This window comes from Galeopterus variegatus, unplaced genomic scaffold (genome assembly GCF_000696425.1).
Source record: "Galeopterus variegatus unplaced genomic scaffold, G_variegatus-3.0.2 Scaffold2351, whole genome shotgun sequence".
In the NCBI taxonomy this organism is placed as follows: Eukaryota; Metazoa; Chordata; class Mammalia; order Dermoptera; family Cynocephalidae; genus Galeopterus; species Galeopterus variegatus.
The window spans coordinates 262,841-282,676 of NW_007728462.1; the positions used below are offsets into that span (position 1 = coordinate 262,841).

The window sequence follows — 19,836 nt, forward strand, 5'->3', positions numbered from 1 at the left end:
CTTCCCCCCTTTTTCTCCCCCCCCCCCCCCCCCCCACCTCTATCCTTTGCTGGTAGACTTTTTATTACATCACATTCTATTTAAATCTAAATTTTAAATATTTATTGGTGTACATGGCCTTTCAGGAGATGGTAGTGAGAAACTTGAAGAAGACCTGATTTTTTAGTTCTGGTTCTTCCCTTACTAAGTATGTCACTTCTTTTTTTTTTTTTTTGTCTTTTTTGAGACCAGCCGCACTGTGCTCAGCCAGTGAGCGCACTGGCCATCCCTATATAGGATCCGAACCCGTGGCGGGAGCTCTGCTGCGCTCCCAGCACCGCACTCTCCCGAGTGCGCCACGGGCTCGGCCCAGTATGTCACTTCTAAACCCTTTTTTTCTCTCTGTCTCTGTCTCATCTAAAAAATGGGTTATGTATTTCCTCTTCTGTCTAATTTACAAGGTGGTAATAAAGGACAAGGAAATTATTCTGCATATAGACTTTTACTTTCATATTATACATCCTTTAAAAGCATTATATTTTTACATCGAGAATGAATAATGTTAAAAATGGTAAAAGGTTGTATCGAGTTTGTATCCAATTTCAAAGTAAGAAGCTAATATACATTGACTATGGCCTTTTACAAGTGCTTTAAGTAGTATTTGCATGCTTCTTTATACAGCTTTTCTTAAAAATAAATTTAAAATGTAGGTGTTACTCCCCTTTGAACCATCCTTAAAAGCTGAATATAAATTAGAAGCAATCATGTATTGTTGGAAGTCCTTGGATTAAAGGATATCCTTACAGTCTGGGATGACTATTAAATGGAAGAATCTATGGTCAGAGACTCATCATGTCTTCAGAAAATTCAAACGGAATTATGTATAGATGATGCTGACATGCATCTCCATAGGAGCTATGGTATAGTGACTAATTAGCATTCCAGTTTCCAGGAATTAATCACCTAATGTCTTCTGCTCCCTATCCTCTACCTCCTTCAAAGTAAGCAAAACAAAACAAAACCTATAAATGGGCTGAGTGTGTATTTTAAAGATAATCATTAGAGGTTTGATTTCATGACATATTTACTTTTAAAGACTGTTGCATTATTATTCCATTAGTTGACCATTATGTCACCTTTTTATCCAGTGAAATTGAAAACTTAAATGGCACTCCTTTCTAGAACAAACTGTTTCATTCCCTCTGTATATGTTTTTGTTTTTTTTTTCCTTTTTGTCTTTTTTCGTGACTGGTAACGGGATCGCAACCCTCAGTGTCGCACCTGTACCGCGACCGGCAACGGGATCGCAACCCTCGGTGTCGCACACGCACCGCACTCAACCAGTGAGCGGACCGGTCTCTATATGGGATCCGAACCCTCGGCGGGAGCGCCACCGCGCTCCCAAGCGCTGCACTCTACCGAGTGCACCACCGGGCCGGCCCTGTATATGTTTTTTTGATTTGGCAGTCAGCTTTGAATTTTAAGTTTTCTATGAAATTTTATGTGTTAGAGTCAATAATTTAAAATCTGAATGTAAGTTAACTTAGCCATGCTCAAATAAATTGCATAATTCATTTAAGTAGTTATTATTTAAATTGTTATTAAACAGCCAACATCCATGTTTCAAGCCATGGAGTTACATTCCAGATGGAATCATGCCAATTTTCTGGAGGGTAGTATATTGGACATCACAATTTTTAACATGGTAAGTGGCAATAAAGGATAAAATTTTTAAAAATTTTGGCTAAAGTTAAAAAAAGTGATTATTTTTCAGTGAACCTTCATATTTTGGAATTTATTTATATGTCATTTGTTTTTTTCCCTTAAATCTGTATCCTATCCCTTTCTTATGGCTCAAGCCTCTCCCATCTTAAAAAATAAAAAAGAGAAAAGAAAAAATATTCAAATAAAAAATAGAAAACAGAAACAAAGTTTTTCTTGTCACCATTTCCCTCCAGTTATTTCCTTCTTTCTTGACCTTCAATCCAGTCTTCTTCCAGTCCCATTATTATATGAACCTGCTCTTACTAAAGTCATTACTCCTTGGTTTTCTTTCTTTCTTTCTTTTTATTTATTTATGTATTTTATTTTATTTTATTTTCTGGCCACTGGTAGGTACAGGGATCTGAACCCTTGACCTTGGTGTGACCAACACTATGCTGTAACCCAGTGAGCTAACCCTACCCGCCCCCAACCCTCAACCCTTCCCAGTTTTCTTTCTGTTTAGCCCAACCTTTTGAATTTCCTTCATGGGACTCATTTCTGTGGCCCATTTCTTGAATGTCTGTCTTCTCTAGAGTCCCATCTTTGGTCATTTTGTTGTCTAACTCTTCCTTCATAGCTTTAATCATTACCATGGTTTCATTGACCAGTAATGCATGCCTAATCTTTCTTTTTACCCATTGTAGCTTTGCCTTTGGGTTGCACTTCAGACTCACACTTACCCACTGCCTACTGAGCATCTCTTAGATATTCTGCAGGCAACAAAGCTCTAAAACTGGAGGTAGTAAACATTGCAAGAGAACACTCAAGCAGCAAAGTAAAGTAGTACTCCTGTAAATTCATGTTTATTAAACTCAACTGTACCCTCAACATCGCCAGACTTTTCTTCTTTGTTTTTTCAGTCTGCCTGATCTCCATTATCTACAACAAATATTTCCAGTCACTTCAAATTTCTGCTGTTGCCTTTGTGGCTCTGTCTCTCTCCTACCCCTAAAAAAAAAATTGCTTTTGCTGTTAGCAGATGACTTTACTTTCTACCTCATGGTGAAAACAGAAGTCATCAGGTGGTAGCTCTTTGAGCTTCTCACCAAAAACCTACCTACCTACCCATCCTTTCATCCTTCCCCTCCAAGGATGGAAGAGTCACTTTTGTTAAAGCTAATCCTTCTTTCTGAAATATGGACCCTCCCCTTCATCTCTTGTTACCTACTTTCAGCTTCCAATTTCAACAAAGTGTGCACAATTCTCTCATCTTTTTTAAAAAAGAAAAAAAGAAATGAAAAGTGTCTCAATTCTGATACCTTTCCAGCTTTTGCTTCATTGATCTCATCACAACTAAATTTTTTTGAGACTTTTTAAAATTGAAGTATAAATTCATACCAAAAAGTGCACAGATTGTTTTTAGACAGACTTTTTCAAAGTGAATACACCCATACACCAGCACTTAGATGATGATATAGAACATTAACAATGCTCCCAGAAGTCTCTCTCATATTCCCCCTCAGTCATCACCACAGATTAGTGTTGCCTGTTTGTGACCTTTTAAACATGGACATTATTTATATACAGTATGAACTTTTTTGCATTTCTTTTTTTGTTCACATATTTGGATGACTTGTCCATGTGTCATATGTGTCAGTATTCAGTTCTTTTTCATTTCTGTGAAATACTCCATTTTATGTATATACTATAGTTTATCCTGCCCAACCAAATGTCTTAAATGAACTGTCTACATTTGGTATCTCTGTTTGCTCATTGTTTACTTATTCCTCAACCCATAATACCCTGTTTTCTACTCCCACTACTCCACTCACACATATAGGTCCTTAATTTACTTGGCCTCTTGGCAGCATTTGATTCTATTTTCTCTCTCCACTTTTCTTCTCCTGGTTACACCTTGGTTTTCTTCCTTGCTCCTCTACTATTCTGTCTCATTTTCTTTGCTGGCTCCTCTACCTCTCCCTTAAAAGTTGATATTTTTCAGGAGTCAGTCTCAGTCTTTCCTTCACATTCTACGTCTTCCAGACCTCATCTACAGATGCTATTTCAGTACCATTGATATAGTGATGATCTAGAATCTATCTGTATTTCTAGTTTTCTCTCCTGAACTTTGAAGCTGGATAGCCAACGACTTTCTGTTCAGCTCCTCTTGGATGTCTTGGAAATACTCCAAAATCAGTATGTTGACAACCAGTCTTCTCCCCTTTTGCTTCATACCACCCCCATCACCCTTATCCCTCCCAACTAGTTCCAATTTTGTTCCCATTCGATCCATTCTCCATCCGGAAGCCTTAGAAAACTAAAGTTTGATCATGACTCCTTTCTGTTAAAGAAAATGTTTCTTTATTCTTTGGATGCAATCCAAACTCTTCATAAAGGCTTTAAAGGCCTGTATTAGACTCATCTTAAACCACTCACGTTGTTGCACTCTTTGCTGGTCATTGTGGTCTCCTTTGCTCCCAGGAATGTGCCTTGCTGTCTCCTGCCTTAGAACCTTCGCCTTCCCTAAAATTTAATATTACAGAAATATTTAATCATCTGTTATAGCTTATTCAGTATTAATAATTACTCATAGTAGTATTTATTAGTGAGAAGTACTATACATTAAAATTGAGATTCATGTATTCTAGTACTTTGAAATTAATCAGGCATATCAGTTGTTTTGGTTTTTAACCATATTTTTTCCATCCATCTAGGATTCTCTTACCTTTTATGCAATCATATGCAAGATCAGGAGGTTTTTCCATCACTGGAAAGATCAAAACTGCACTGATTGAGAATGCAATCTATTATGGCACCTATCTGTTGATTTTTGGAGCATTTTTAATTTATGTAGCTGTAAATCCACATTTGCATTTAGAATGGTAAGAAAAGTAGTCTTAATATTGTTTCTATGTATGTTTGTGCTTTTTAAAATTAATTTTTATCTTACCTATTCAGGTAAACAGACATTTTATTCAGAATCATATCAAGTTATATGTTTTATAGATTCCCCAGAAAGAATATCCAAATAATTCATATTACTAAGACAGGAAATATGGTATAACATTTTTAAATATAGCTATTAGGCAAAGGATTAATGCTTTGACTAATGGCTATATGTTAAGTAATAATCCTTATGATTTTTGGATAGAATTTTAAATTTTATATGTGATAAAACATCTGTTTTTTTCACTGGACCTTGTGAATTTTTTTTCTTTTTGTTCTGACTACAGTTTGAGAGCATATTAGTCCTTAATTATCCTAGATTTAGATATTTCAATAAAAATGACACCTATTTTATGCTTTTAATCTGTAATATATGTGAAGAGCTAGGTCTGAAAATTTAGGGATAAAGCAATAGTGATAACGTTGTTGCACTCCTGAGGTTTGTGTGAGTCAGCTCAACATGAGTTAATTTAAAATTTTTTCAGACTTCTTTTGGTTAATATTGAATAAGAAAGCATCTGATGAAAAATGTTTTGGGGAAACAGTATACATTTTTTTTTAACATGAATTATCCTAGATACTAATTTTAATTGTAGTAGAAGCAGTGTTTCCTATGTTAAAGTCCACTTCTGCAGTCACACTCTCTTTCCATGAAAATACACAGATTGTCTGCTGTTACTAGAAAAGTAACTAAGGATTTGAAGGTCTAATTTTTTCATATTAAATCCTTCCCATCCTTTAGGGCAGTAGTTTTCTGAAAAAACATTTAATAGTACTTAGTTTCATTTTTGTAGGACTATATATTTATCATGGCTGCTTATGTTTTCTCTTACTTAGGAACCAGCTTCAGACAATTGGAATAGCTGCTGCAAATACATGGGGTCTATTTCTTCTTGTGTTGTTGTTGGGGTATGGCTTGGTGGAAATTCCTCGGTCATACTGGAATGGAGCAAAAAGGGGTTATCTACTTATGAAGACTTATTTTAAGGCAGCCAAACTGATGACAGAGAAAGCAGATGCAGAAGAGAATTTAGAAGATGTCATGGAAGTAAGCAAGTTTAAAACTTATAAGTAATAGTCACCAAGTTGTGTGTGTCTCTTTTTAGTCACTGTTTTGGTTTTTGTTATTAGCACATCGATGGAATTCAGACTGCAAATTTGGCAGTGTACAATACTTCAGGATGTCTCATCCAATGACTTCTTATTGGCAGCTCAGCTTCCTGAGGTGTCATTTCTATCTTCTAACTGACAAAGACTCGGGGAAAATATATACAGTAGTGCAGGGCTATGCCTGTAGTGTTAGGGTAACTCTTAGTGCCCTCTTTTACTCTCAGAAGTCTTCCAGATTAGATTATAAGTTATATGGTTACACTTACATAGTGGAAGTGAAAATAGCAACCAGAGGAAACTTCTTGAAAGTTTAACCCAAGGTAATCCTACCAAGTTTGGAAACCTCTTTAGAGAACGATTTTCATGGAAGTTTGTTTCCTATCTGCAATTTTAATAAGGCACTTTATTTTACTTACTTATAAAATGCAGATGACTTGAACCAACTTCACAAAGTTGTTGAAAGTATAACTTTCAGTAATATACACAGTAATATATGACAAATATATGGAGGTGGCAGGGGAGAAGGGGCCTTGGTGGCCCCCAGGGCAGCAAGACCACTAACAGGGTTCCCATGGACCCACAAAGGAGCAAGCAGCCACAGACAACTGAAAAAAGCAGTCACTCAGAGGCTGGTGAGTCACTGTAAGGGACCAGCATATGGTCTGTCCCATGGGAAGTGTTTGGAGTGCAGGTGGTGGCGGAGAAGGGCACCGGAGGAACATTGGGGCACAGCATGGACAGCTGGTCTGCCCTCCAATCAGCACAGGACCACTCAGTGGAGACTGGTCAGAAATATAGAAGTGTAGGGGTGCAGTTTACTGAAAAGACTCAGAAACAGACCAGAGTTTCCACACATCCTAGGTGTACCAGGCCTCACGAGACCTGGAAGTACATACCAGGTCAACAGTTAAAACCTGAGGTGCACAAAAAGCCTTACCCAGGGAATCAGCAGCAATGAAGCAATTTAGCTTAGCTCAACTACAGGGCTCAAGTGCTGGTCACCACAGGAAGTTGCTCCACTTTAGAACTAAACAAAGGACAACAATTTAGTGCCAGTGCAGCGTTTAAGTGGTGGGAACAGCAAATAATCCAACACAGAACTGAAATAAAAAACAAAATACCCGCAGATCAGAGACAAAGTTTGATATTAACTAGTAAAGGTCTAACACCACCAAAGAACACCTATAAAACCTAGAAGGACCAGAAGCCCCCTGGGCTCCCAAGCCAGGGATTGGGAGGACTGAGGGCCTCAGCCATGCCCCACCGACTTCTACAAGCAGCCCAGCAATGAACACCAAGCCGCCACAGGAAGTGCCCTGGGCTCCCGAGTCAGGGCAGTGTGGGACTGAGGGCCCTAGCCTCCCCCATCCCCGACATCCACAACCAGCCCAGAGACAACCATTGAGCTGCTGCAGGAAGCACCCTGGGCTCCCGAGCTGGGTGGTGGTGGGGTGAGGGCCTCAGCCACATCCCCCTGACATTGCATCCAGCTCAGCAATGACCAAGCTGTCGCTGGAAGCCCTCTGGTCTCCCCTGCCAGAATGAGGGGGCTGCCATGGGCCTCGATCATGTTCCCCCTCCTTCTTCCTCTTCCTCCCTATTTCCCTCCCTTTCCCCTTCCCTTGGCCCCTCCCCAACTGCTCCAGCAACATCTTAGAATGAGGCATGGAGCTGGGGGAAACTGAACCCAGCTGCAACTAGGCAAGCTGCCATCATTGGCCCAGTGCCCCACCAGGGTCCTGAGGTATGGAGCTGGGGGAGGCTGAACTCAGCTGCACCAAGGTAAAGAGCACACCAAAAGTACCATTTCCACGTGGGTAGCCCACCATAGCCACTGCAATTGCCATGGCTGCTGCAAAAGCAGCTAGTCTGTATAGCAGCAGTAATAGCCACTGTGCAGATGGCATGCCAGACTCTCAACTGCATTGACACAAAGAGAGGCACCAGAAGAGATCAAAAAACCAAAAAAGCAAAAACAAAAAAAGAGGAGGTCCTCTCCACAAAGCACACTCCAGAGTAATAGAAGCATCTGATTTACAATAATAGAGGAGGACTTGATCATACCTATCTCAGTACTGGACAGATCATTTAGGCAACAGACCAACAGAGGAACAGTTAATCTATCAGATGGAGAGAATAAATCTATGGTTATTAGAGTAGGGAGCGGGGAGACTGGTAAGGGGCATAAAGAATAAGTATGGGGCCAACCCCATGGTTCACTCAAGAGAGTGCCGCGCTGGGAGCGCAGTGGCGCTCCTGCCGTGGGTTCGGATCCTATATAGGGATGGCTGGCGTGCTCACTGGCTGAGTGCGGTGCGGAGGACACCAAGCCAAGGGTTGCGATCCCCTTACCGGTCACAAAAAAAAAAAAAAAAAAAAAAAAAGAATAAGTATGATTTTTAATAATGAATATGCTAATAAAAAATAAATTAAAGAATAAAGTTTATGTTGGAAAGATAAAGCTATAGCAGGGCCTTGAATGCCATTCTGAAAAGTCCAGACTGTATTTTGAAAGTAGTGAGGAATCATTGATACTTTGCAAGCAGGGAATAGAAATGATCCTATATGTGGTTTAGAATGATCAGTCTGATGGAGGTGTACAGACTGTAGGAAGAAAGCATGGAACAAGAATATAAATAATTTAAGCCTAAAAGGTCACCTTTACCTTTTGTCATTTTTTCTAGATAGTTTTGGGGAGGGAGAAAGAACTACTTATTTCCACTGAAAACTGCCTATTAGCCTGCCTTCATGGATGTTGTCTGGTCTGCTTAGAATATAACTAATTAGACATGGTAATAACTCAGTTGTGTTATTTTGTATGAAGGAAACAAACTAATAGTTCAAGTACTTTCTACACCTTATAGAAATTATGAACTCTTGAATAAAATTTAGATTTATAACAGATATAACAAATGTTAATAGTTAACTGTTTCAGTACTTGTTTAATATGGCTAAATAATTTAAAGAAAAAATAGGATATTTTATATAAACTATTCAAAGTACAATATTCATATTCAAAGTAGAATAAATTTGTGCTAACACATCAACAAACTTTAAGGCAGCTAGTAATGGAAAACTATAATGTGATAATGCTTCAAGGTGACCTTTTCAAAACCAAAGTCTGATCTTGTCACTCTAGTGGTTAGGCCTCACACATCAACCTCAAAATAAACCATTATTAAGACCTTCTAAGGGCTGGCCGTGGCTCACTTGGGAGGGTATGGTGCTGGTAGCACCAGGGCCACAGGTTCGGATCCCTATATCGGGATGGCCGGTTGGCTTCGTTGGGAGAGTGTGGTGCTGACAACACCAAGTCAAGGGTTAGGATCCCCTGCTGGTCATCTTTAAGAAAAAAAAGAACTTCTAGGAATGCTTTGTTCTTGCCTCTTCAACCTGATCAAGTGCTTCTCAGGCCTTTACTCTTCTTTTTCCTAATCAGTCTGGACTTCTTTCAGTCCCTTAAAGCAACTTGTTCATTTCTGCATGGAGGCCTTCATATGTACTGTCCCTGTCCCTCAGTCTGAAATATTCCTGCCCCTTTCTTTGGTTGGCTGGATCCTACTCATTTTGTTTTATCTCATTTTAAATAATCAGTTCATCAGAAAGTCTTGCACACTAGATTATACCCCTTAGAGCATTTCATACTTTTTTTTTATAGTAGTTTTCACACCATTTCTATTTAATTAACATCTGTTTTCCTCATTAAATTCCTTGACAGGAGCAGTGTCTGTTGGTACAGATTATTCAGAGTATGCATATTCTAAATTTTGGTGGATACTGCTAAATTACCCTTCAAATAAATCATATCACTTTTTACTGTGTATAGGAGGGCTTGTTTCCTTACAATGTTACCTTATTATGTGATACCAATTTTTTATAATTTTGCAAGGAAACTGTTCTCATTTTTAAAATTTGAAACTGTTTTTTAGTTGTTTTTAGTGAGGTCGAATATCTTTTTAGACACTTATTGGCCAGTTGTTTTTTTTCCGTATTCCCATTTTTCTGTTGATTTTTAAGAGCTCTTCACATATTAAGGATAGTGATTCTTTGTAATACAAATATGAGGGTACTTCAGAAAGTTCATGAAAAAAATATAATTAAAAAATAATACAAATCTTTTTATGAATTTTTTGAAGTACCTTGTAGTTTTTTACAGTTTTGTGTAAAAAGATGCCAGATGGTTTCTCTGCCTCCAGTTCTGTATCCCTTAAAGCCCTACTCTACCCTGCAGTCAGAATGTTCTTTTTAATATCCTGGTGAGTTCTCTGTTGCTTCTCAGGTTGTGAACATGCTGTTTTTTCTGCCTAGAACAGTGGTTCCAAGTTTTTAAAAAATTTTTTTTATTTCGTGAATGTTTTAGAATGTAGTGATTTCGTAGGAGCTACTGGTCCTAAAGATTCCTTTTCCTAACCCTTTTATGACTTTCATATTTATTAAATTGCTAATTTAATTATCTCATCACCAGACTGTAATTTTAGTCAAAGAGCAACAATCCATTTCTTCCCCGCTTCCAGGATGGATTATGGTGGCCTTATACCCAGCACAGTGCTCTTAATAAACATATAGTGTGCTCTTAATAAACAAGTGTAGAATTAATCAGTTGGTTTTGATTGCTCTAGAGTACTCTCCTACAGAAAAGGAGCAGGCATTTTGTGACATTTGTAACCTTTTCTGCTTCCTCAGGTTTTTTCACTGTATTTTTGATAATGGGATAATTGATCTTGATGAGGAAGATGAATGAACACAGTCCTGTTCTTTTAGGGTCACAAAGTTTGTCTGGTCCTTTGTGAACCTTTTTGTAATACTTGTCTTTGTGTACCAAGTAATCAAACAATGAAAGAGTAAATCTAGGAAGTAATAAAAAGTATGGGTATGGATATAGCTGTTCAGTGACTTTGTATTTTTACGTATTCTTAAGAAATTTTGGGGGGGGGGAGTGTGGGAAGGGCAGCTGGCCAGTATGGAGATCCAAACCCTTGACCTTAGTGTAAACACAACATAGTATGGGTATGGATATAGCTGTTCAGTGACTTTGTATTTTTACGTATTCTTAAGAAATTTTTGGGGGGGGGAGTGTGGGAAGGGCAGCTGGCCAGTATGGAGATCCAAACCCTTGAACTTAGTGTAAACACAACACCTTAAGAACTGTTATTCAGTAAAAGGAACTTCATGTAATGCTAAGTAATTGGGTTGAAATTAAGCTTGTGAGAATATGTATAGTAAGTACCTAGTGCATTCTCATTTGGAATGTCTGAATCTATAGAAATAGAAATACTTTTTATTTCTCTTACTATTTTTATAGGAGGTTCGTAAAGTGAATGAAAGCATCAAGTATAACCACCCGTTGAGAAAGTGTGTTGATACAATACTTAAAAAGGTAATTAAATAATATTAACTCATCTATTTCCTTTTGAAATATAAATTTATATAAATTATAGCAAAAGCATCAGAAAAGTATGAAAACAACCTATAGCTGAGGTCTTTCCAACTCTTTTTCATGGAAATATTAACTATAAGCCAGTAGTAATTTGTACATAGAATTTTTTATTTTGTTATTACAAGTTTATTGTTAAGTGCCGGCAGTATTTTCCATTGAAATATGGAGATAGAGGTGATGGTGACAAATGTGTAATGATTGCCGTGACACAGTGATAGATAAACCTTTAAACATGTCATTGTTTGTGGTCACTAAAGGCATATCTCCTATAAAAAAATAAACTAGGGCCTCAATATTCTTTTAGTCAGCTTCCTACATGTCATTTTGTGATATATTTTATATAAATGACATTATGAAATTTTAGGTTTTGATGTATTGGTATTGAATTAGGCATATTCTATACTTCCAAAAATGATTATTTGTGGAGTTTCCCAGTTGTTTTTTATGCATCCACAGAACCACTGAAAATTTTTTTCCTCTATATTTTAGATATATGGTACTGATTATTACCTAGTGTTCCTTTTGTCTAAGATTATAGTCATAGGAATCAATTTTCTAACCATTTCTCTCATATTTGCTACTTTTTGAGACCTATTCAGAGAGGTTAACTTGCTCAAGTTCATATAGATAATAAATGGCTGTGTATGCCAAATCATGTATTTTTTCCTCTATACTATACCTTTCAAAAATTGAGTATCTTGGATTTGTCATGATTCTTTATTATTTAGCTAAAAAAAAAGTTGGCAGTTTCATCAAGGTGTATTTAGAATTATTCTCTCAAATATTAGTTGCTTTGTGTAGGTAAGTTTCCCTGCCTCTACTCACCCTCAGCTAGTATATCTGAGCAAAAAGATTAATATTAATAGAGGTGAGAAGAAACTCAATACATCTTTTGAAACATTTTCAAGAAAATTTCAGCAAGTAAAAATTTAACTATTTAGATACCAGTAAAGGAAGTTGTTTTTTGAGAAAATTAGAAATGCTCAAGAATGAAAGATAAAAATTTTTATGTTTTTGCAATTAAGATTTTTTTTTTTAATTTCATAAGGGTTTAACACAGTAATACTGTCCAATCCTAGACTTACCCCCAGGCCAGTTAGAGATGCTTGTGAAAACATGACCTCTAATCCCATCCCTCACATCCATTTAAAATAGGTTCATTAACACCGGATCCCTCTCAATTTTACAGATCTGTTATACAGATAAAGGGGATGATACACAAGTACTTTGGGATTTTAGATGGAAGGTGAAGTAGAACCACATGTAAACTAATTTATTCTATGCACCTAGGAAGCTTAGCTTCCTCATGACACCTAAATAAGAAAATTAATATTTTTGTTTGGTGTGACAATTGAACCTGCAATTAAGATTTTAAAAAATTTTCTTGTTCCTTTTAGTGCCCTACAGAGTATCAAGAAAAAATGGGTAGGAACATGGATGACTATGAAGATTTCGACGAAAAACATAATAGCTACCCAAGTGAAAAAAGTCTGGTAAAACTGCATAAACAGGTAACTTTAATTATTAATTATAGCTATTTTACTTACTTATGATTTTAGTTAGATTTATAATTACTGCCCCTAAAAAAGGGATTTTGAGTGAATGTGCATCTAAAACTTCCATTGATCCTGTTTTTATCATTATTCTTTGACATGTTTTAACTTTGTGTTTCTTGACATGGCTACTATTGGCATTTGGGGTGGGAGAATTATTCACTGAGCATTAACTGTTACATTATATAAACCTGTTACATCATTTTAGAACGTTAACATCCTTGGTGCCACCGAATAATCGCCACTAGCACTTTCCCATTGTTGTGACAACCAAAACATGTTTCCTAGTGAGCAGTCAAACTATACCATTAGATCAGAACACTGACAGGTCTACTCCCATTCTCTTTTTTAGGTGATTTATTCAGTTCAAAGGCACCGTCGAACTCAAGTACAATGGCAGATTCTTTTGGAACAAGCATTTTATCTAGAAGATGTAGCAAAAAATGAAACTAGTGCTACCCATCAGTTTGTTCATACCTTTCAATCGCCAGAGCCAGAAAATCGATTTATCCAATATTTTTATAATCCTACAGTTGGTATGTAATTTGACATAAATTTCAGAGTTTAAATAATAACTTTTACTCAGGAAAAAAGTATATATTTTCACTAATGCAGAGCTGAGTTTTATTTATATAATTTGATTATACCATGTGGTAACATTATAAATGTGATAAACTTCCCCCCCAAATAACTATTTTACTTGTCATATAGCATATACTCCATCAGTTTTCACTATTACTTCACAAATAATCAAAATTCTGTGCAAAAGTATATGTAATACATCGAGCATATTTTGTATGATACATAATATACACTTAAAATAGTTAGAATTTAAAACAATTTTATATCACAAGCTCAGCTTGACACACTATTAGAATATTCCCTTAAGAAGTCCTCTTTGGTTGCTTACATTCCTTAGTCTTATTTATGAAACCTATACTCTGTAGTCCTAGTTTTTCTCCATTATGATAGTTATGACACTCCACTCAAGTGTTATCAAATTAGATGTGAAGAAACAATGCAAGTACCAAAGTGTCACATTATTAAAACTTCTATTTACCTTATTTATTCAAACAAACAAAAAGAGAAATTTATTCACTTGATTCTGTTTTGCATGTTTGGTCTTGAGTATGAAGACTTACTGGCCAAATGGTCATAAGAGATATCTCAGAAAACTTTTCCAATGAAAATCCTTTCTAATTAAATGAAGGAATAATATGATACGTGTTTTTATTCATTCAACAAATATTTGAACACATAAATGCTATGTAATGTTGGGTGCTTTCAATTAAAAAGACACAAATTTTTGCCCTTGTGGAGTGAGAAAAATAGACAGTGAACACTTGAAAGTATAAATAAGGATGTTGGGTAGGTAGTTGATTATAGAAATTGGTATTCAGAGGAGAAGTCTGGGTTGCAAACATAGATTAGGGTACCGTCAATATATACCAAGTCATGGGTCAGGATAAAATCAGTGAAGAAGACTGGCCGGTTAGCTCAGTTGATTAGGGCACAGTGTTATAACACTAAGATCAAGGGTTTGTATCCCCAGACCAGCCAGCCGCCAAAGAAAAAATAATCTGTAAAGAAGTGATTGAGATAGAGAAGAAAGTCTAAGGACCAAACCTGAGGCATTCCAGAATTTAGTGGTTAGACTGAAATGGGAGAACCAGCAAAAAAGACTAGAAAAGGGTGGTCAGGTATCATAAATACTAAGACTTGACCATTGGATTTTAGAGAGGTGAAATGGAGGGAGAGTAGAAAAGCCCAATTGGACTTTAAAAGAAATAAGATGAGCAAATAGGAGAGAGTGAGAGTAGAAAACTCTCAAAATGCTTTCCTTATAAAAGGGAACAGAAAAAAGGGTAGTGGCTGACAGGGGATTGGGGCAGAGGAGTGGTCAAGAGAAATGATAGCATGTAATTTGGGAGTGATATCAGAGAGAGGAAATTTGATGAGACAGTAGAGAATTTCTGGGACATTGTTCATGAGTAGTAGAGATGAGATGGGGAATAGTGAACAATGAAGAGAATGGCCTTAGATTAGGGAGTAAGGCACAGATGTATTTAAGTAGGTGAAAAGACTTAGTGGTAGAAACTTAGGGAAGTTCTCCTATGATCACTTCTATTTTCCCAGTGAAATGCTGAGAGTAAGTATAGGGGAGGAGATTTTGGAGATTTGAGGAGGGAAGAAAAGGTATGAAATAGTCGCCTAAGAGAGTGGTCATGGGAGAAGATTGGGGAATTATAGTAGGCTAGCCAGGCAGTGCTACGGGCCCACCTGGAGCCAGTGATTGAGGATTTAAATTGAGACCAGTCAGCAAAGTTGTGTGTCTTTCTCCTGCAGCTAGGTGTAGCTACATGGTTACAGGTTCATGGTAGCCAAAGAGTTGAATCTAACCAGGGTGTGGTTTAGCTAAGCAAGTATGTACAGTGAAGCAAGAGGGGCAAAGGAATTGGGATAACAGAGAGGAACTATTCTCAAAGACTATAGAATCTGAGCTGGATAAGGAAGGAAATAAGGACATCAGGGTGTTATGTAACAATGAAAAGATGGTAGAATAAATGGATTGTTGGTTCAGGTAGAGTCAGTGAGTGGAGTTGGAATACCAGATGAAGGTATTGCTTGGAGACATACTTGGAGGGGTTGGAGTAACTGACAATAAAAGATTTAGGGCTGATGAATGAGTAATAGAGGTAGGGTGGAGGACAAGATATTGGCAAAGAGGTCAAGGAAATGAGAGACCAGGGAATTGAAATGAGGATCACATATGTGGATATTGAAATCAAGAATTATGCTAACAGTAGGGTTGAAAAGACTTACAGTGAACCAGGAGCTCAACTCTTTAATGAATGAAGTAAAAATATAGCCATTTCAATTTCTTGAGTTTTCTTTTTTTTTAAACTTTTATTTTTACCAAAATACAGATAAAACCAGAATAATACAAAGTATTCCCATATACTCTTCACCAGGTTTCTCCAAATGTTAACATTTTACCTTTTCATTTGCTTTATATGTTTTTTCTTACACTTTCAAAATTGTATCCAGACATGATGCCTCTTTGCCCCTAAATGTTTCAGTGTGTATTTTCTAAAAATAAAAATAAGCTGTACATAACCAAGTACAGTTATGCAAATCAGGAAATTAATATAGATACTATACTATTATTTGCAGACCTTATTCAGATTTTGCTAATTATCCCAATAGTTTTCTTTGTAAAAAAAAAATCCTACGTCATACATTGCATTCAGTTGTCATGTCTCCTTAGTGTCCTTTAATCTGGAACAGTTTCTCAGTCTTTGTGTTTCATGACATAGCTGCTTTTAGAGAGTACAAGGCAGTGATGCAGGTTCTGCATTTTTTTGAAGAATACCACAGCAGTGATGTTGTGTTCTTCTCAGTACATTATTGCAGGAGGCACATGATGTCTGTCCCATTACTGGTGCTCATTTGCTTAGGGTGATGTCTACTTGATTTCTCCACTGTAAAATTGCTATTTTTCTTTTTGTAATTAAGTATTTTGTTAAGAAATATTTTGAAACAATACTCCTTGTTATTACTTTATAGTTTTTCTAATCATTTTTTCTTTTGTCTTCCAGAATGGTACTGGGAATGTCTTTTGCGACCTTGGTTTTACAGGATACTTGCTGTGGTTCTGTCTATCTTTTCTGTGATTGTTGTGTGGTCAGAGTGCACATTCTTTAGCACTACTCCTGTCTTATCCCTCTTTGCAGTCTTCATACAGTTGGCAGAAAAAACATACAATTATATTTATATTGAGGTCAGTGTATTTTGTGTCTGTCACAAATATCTATTTATAGTATAATCCTTAACTGTTGTATCTTTTCTCCATGTATTTCTTCCAGTAATAATTAAATCAGTGAAGTTTCCCACAGTGTTATTATACAAACTTCCAAAAATGAGCTTTATCAATTTACCCAGAGTATAAAAACTAAGAGCTGTATTTGAGAAAGATGAAAAGGGGCAGGGCAGTGCAAAATTTTTTTTAGGATACTTTGATTCTCTTTATGCTAGTAAAGCTATATAACTTATAGTGTTTATGTGAAAAGTTACCAAGGGAATGGGAGAACAGGTTCACTATAGGAGGTAGATTTGAAATTATTGATATAGAATGTTGAACTGGCTGAAATGTAGGTTGTTTTCATATTTCATTTTCTTAGCTGATTTTAAAAATCTCTATTGCTGTGTGAGGGGTCTTCAAAAAGTTCATGGAAAGATTCATATGATCTTTAGTTCCATCTTTCCATGAACTTTTTGAAGTACCCTCATATTTAAATTTTAGAACATCTATAAATATTAACTGGAATCAAGGATAATGCTTGTGGGTAGTTTATGAAGTGCTAGTTTAAAGTCTGTTATTCTTACACAAACTGTTATGTTTTTATTTTTTCCAGATTGCTTGCTTCCTTTCCATTTTCTTCCTGAGTATCTGTGTTTATTCTACTGTGTTCAGGATTCGTGTATTTAACTATTATTACTTGGCTTCACATCACCAGACTGATGCATACAGCCTTCTTTTCAGTGGCATGTAAGTAGGATTGTGTTCAGAAATAATAGAAATGTCTCTGTTACATGTTTTCTTATGAATCTCTCTTTTATTTCTTGTTGTCTATGGCTGTTCCACTAACACCTGTATTCCTATGAGCTAATTAATTAGGTTTAAATATTAAATAGATGTTTCTTGATTGCCAGCTAAATCCTTCTTGAGGTTTAAAGTTAAAATAGGTATGCTAGGTTAGGTGGGAGAAGAAAGACATAGTGAACCTGGATTTACCAAGTAGAGACTCATTAAATAGATTAGTAAATGGTAGGAACAATTGAGAGTTTAGAGACTAGGTCAGACCTAGTGTTCTGAGTTTCAGTGGCCTTGAACTGAATTGAGAAGGAGTAAGAAAACCATTAAGAACAATTTTTCCTAAGAAATTTAGAGATAGTTTAGAGAGATGGCTCTAGCTAGGGCTAGGTTGCACAATCTATTGTTTGTCCTTATTGTTAAATCAGTGATATTACATATTTATGAAGGCTAGACTTAAGGAAGTTCACAGAGGAATTGATATCTGAAACATCTTTAAGGCCTTTATTTCCCAAATAATTATGGACTCACTGGAAGTTGCAAACATAGTACAAAGAGTCCTATGTAAACTTCACCAAGCTTCTCCCATAGTGACATCTTATATAGCTGTTATACAATATCAAAACTAGGAAATTTACATTGGAACATTACTGTTAACTATACTACAGAGCTTATTTAGTTCTCATCATCTTTCATTCATTTGTGCATGTGTGTGACACGTGTGTGTGTAGATTGCTGTAACTCCCGCCACAATCAAGATACAGAACTGTTCTATCACCACAAAAGAACTCCTTCATATTACCTTTTTTTATTTACACACCCCTATTTTCCCCACCCTCAATTCTCCAACTCTTTAGTTTTGTAAAATGATCTTTTTATCCGGACAAAACTGAACAATTCTTTATACCTGTACTTGCCAGAATGATAAACAACTTCAGATCTTTTATGTACTGAGTACAGTTCACCTTGAGGATGTTACTGTCCTTGTCATGTTATAAGATGGACTACACAGATGGCAGAGTTGAAGGAGATGCATGCAAAGGCACTCCACAAATGATGAGTATAAAGCAGTGGCAACCACCACCAACGCAGGCAGCCTGAGGCTGTAGTTTTGCCATGTAGGTGTTGATATGTTTAAGAGGGATGTGATTCTTCGGGTTTTTAGAATGTTTCCCAGTTCACATTGAGAATTCAAAATACATATCATATGAATAGGTAAAATATAGCTACAATGATCTGAAATGTTCTTAATACATTTTAGTACAATATAAAATGTATTTTGCTGCTTTGTTTTTTATATAATTTGTTTTTTTCAATGTTTACTGAAGGTTATTTTGCCGTTTGACCCCTCCTTTATGTCTTAATTTCTTGGGTTTGACCCATATGGATTCATCCATCTCTCACCAGAATACTCAGCCAACTGCATATACATCTGTAAGTATAGTCAGAAAACAGAGTTCTTTAGATTCATTATCTATATGAAATGTTATTTTTTGTTAAATTTCTTTTAATGCTGGCAGAAAAGTTTTATAGCATTATTGGACCCTTTTTAAAATAACCAAAACTTTCTCTTAAAGGTTGTATATATAATTACTAATGACTGGATGAAAGTGATTTTGCATCTTTTATTATAAAAAAATGTTTTTTGGTTCCTATAGATTGTCTAGTTGAGCAGTATCAAAAGACCTGACCTATAATAATATTAACATATATTATGGTCTTAATATGTATGATAATTTTGAGTAATATTTATAAAATATTAATTTTTCTTAGGAGAAAACCTTAATAAAAGGCAAATTTTAAAAAATTAGTTTATTTGGTGCTTTGTTTCTACTTTTTGAAAAGTTTAAATTTATTGATATAACTGGTTACAGATAAATTTTTTAATGAGGGAAAGAAATGAAGTACAGAACTATGCTGATTTAACTTTTTTCTTGCTCTTCAGATTATGGGTTCCATGAAAGTTTTATCCTTTATTGCAGATGGATTCTATATATATTACCCTATGTTGGTGGTAATTCTCTGCATTGCTACTTATTTTAGGTAGGGAACTTAACATTATTTTTTCTCATACTCTTACTTGAATTTGTATATCTTTTCTCCTTAAAGCTCTTTTAAATATTTAGTGGTTGGGTTTTAGTTGTTTGTTTTATTATGGCTTTTGGGAAGCTGAGGGTTGTTTGAAGGTATTGCTTTAATGATCAGGCTTGGTTCTTCCTCTAAAGATATTTGAAAGAAAAGAGAGGTAGAGTTATTCTATTACAAATAATTAGGCTAGAAAATGATAGGGTTAGTTACAGAATGTTAACTCTAACTCTTGGCCTTTAATACTGTCTGCCAGTGCATCTTGCCAAACACCCTCATGCCCAGCTTCTTTTCAGTAATATAAATTAGTCTTAGGCCTTTCCCATAATTATTGCTGGGTTTCTAGATGCTTCAGACCATGGCCAGCACAAAGGGTTAGGTGAGGAGCAATTGTGTAATTCAAGCAGTACATGTAGAACTGCAGGAGA

The 19,836-nt window shown here is 36.1% G+C and overlaps 1 protein-coding gene across 1 annotated transcript in view; it reads left to right on the top strand.

Moving 5' to 3' along the window:
- The window catches only part of LMBRD2 (LMBR1 domain containing 2), a 39,642-nt gene that overhangs the window by 11,808 nt on the left and 7,998 nt on the right, over positions 1-19,836 (top strand). Inside the window, exons 4-13 of the mRNA XM_008581418.1 lie at positions 1,589-1,684; positions 4,398-4,565; positions 5,467-5,677; positions 11,042-11,116; positions 12,574-12,687; positions 13,082-13,265; positions 16,329-16,510; positions 17,145-17,278; positions 18,652-18,757; positions 19,269-19,366. Of these exons, the coding sequence (XP_008579640.1) occupies positions 1,589-1,684; positions 4,398-4,565; positions 5,467-5,677; positions 11,042-11,116; positions 12,574-12,687; positions 13,082-13,265; positions 16,329-16,510; positions 17,145-17,278; positions 18,652-18,757; positions 19,269-19,366 (1,368 nt within the window). The remainder of the gene's footprint in view (positions 1-1,588; positions 1,685-4,397; positions 4,566-5,466; positions 5,678-11,041; positions 11,117-12,573; positions 12,688-13,081; positions 13,266-16,328; positions 16,511-17,144; positions 17,279-18,651; positions 18,758-19,268; positions 19,367-19,836) is intronic.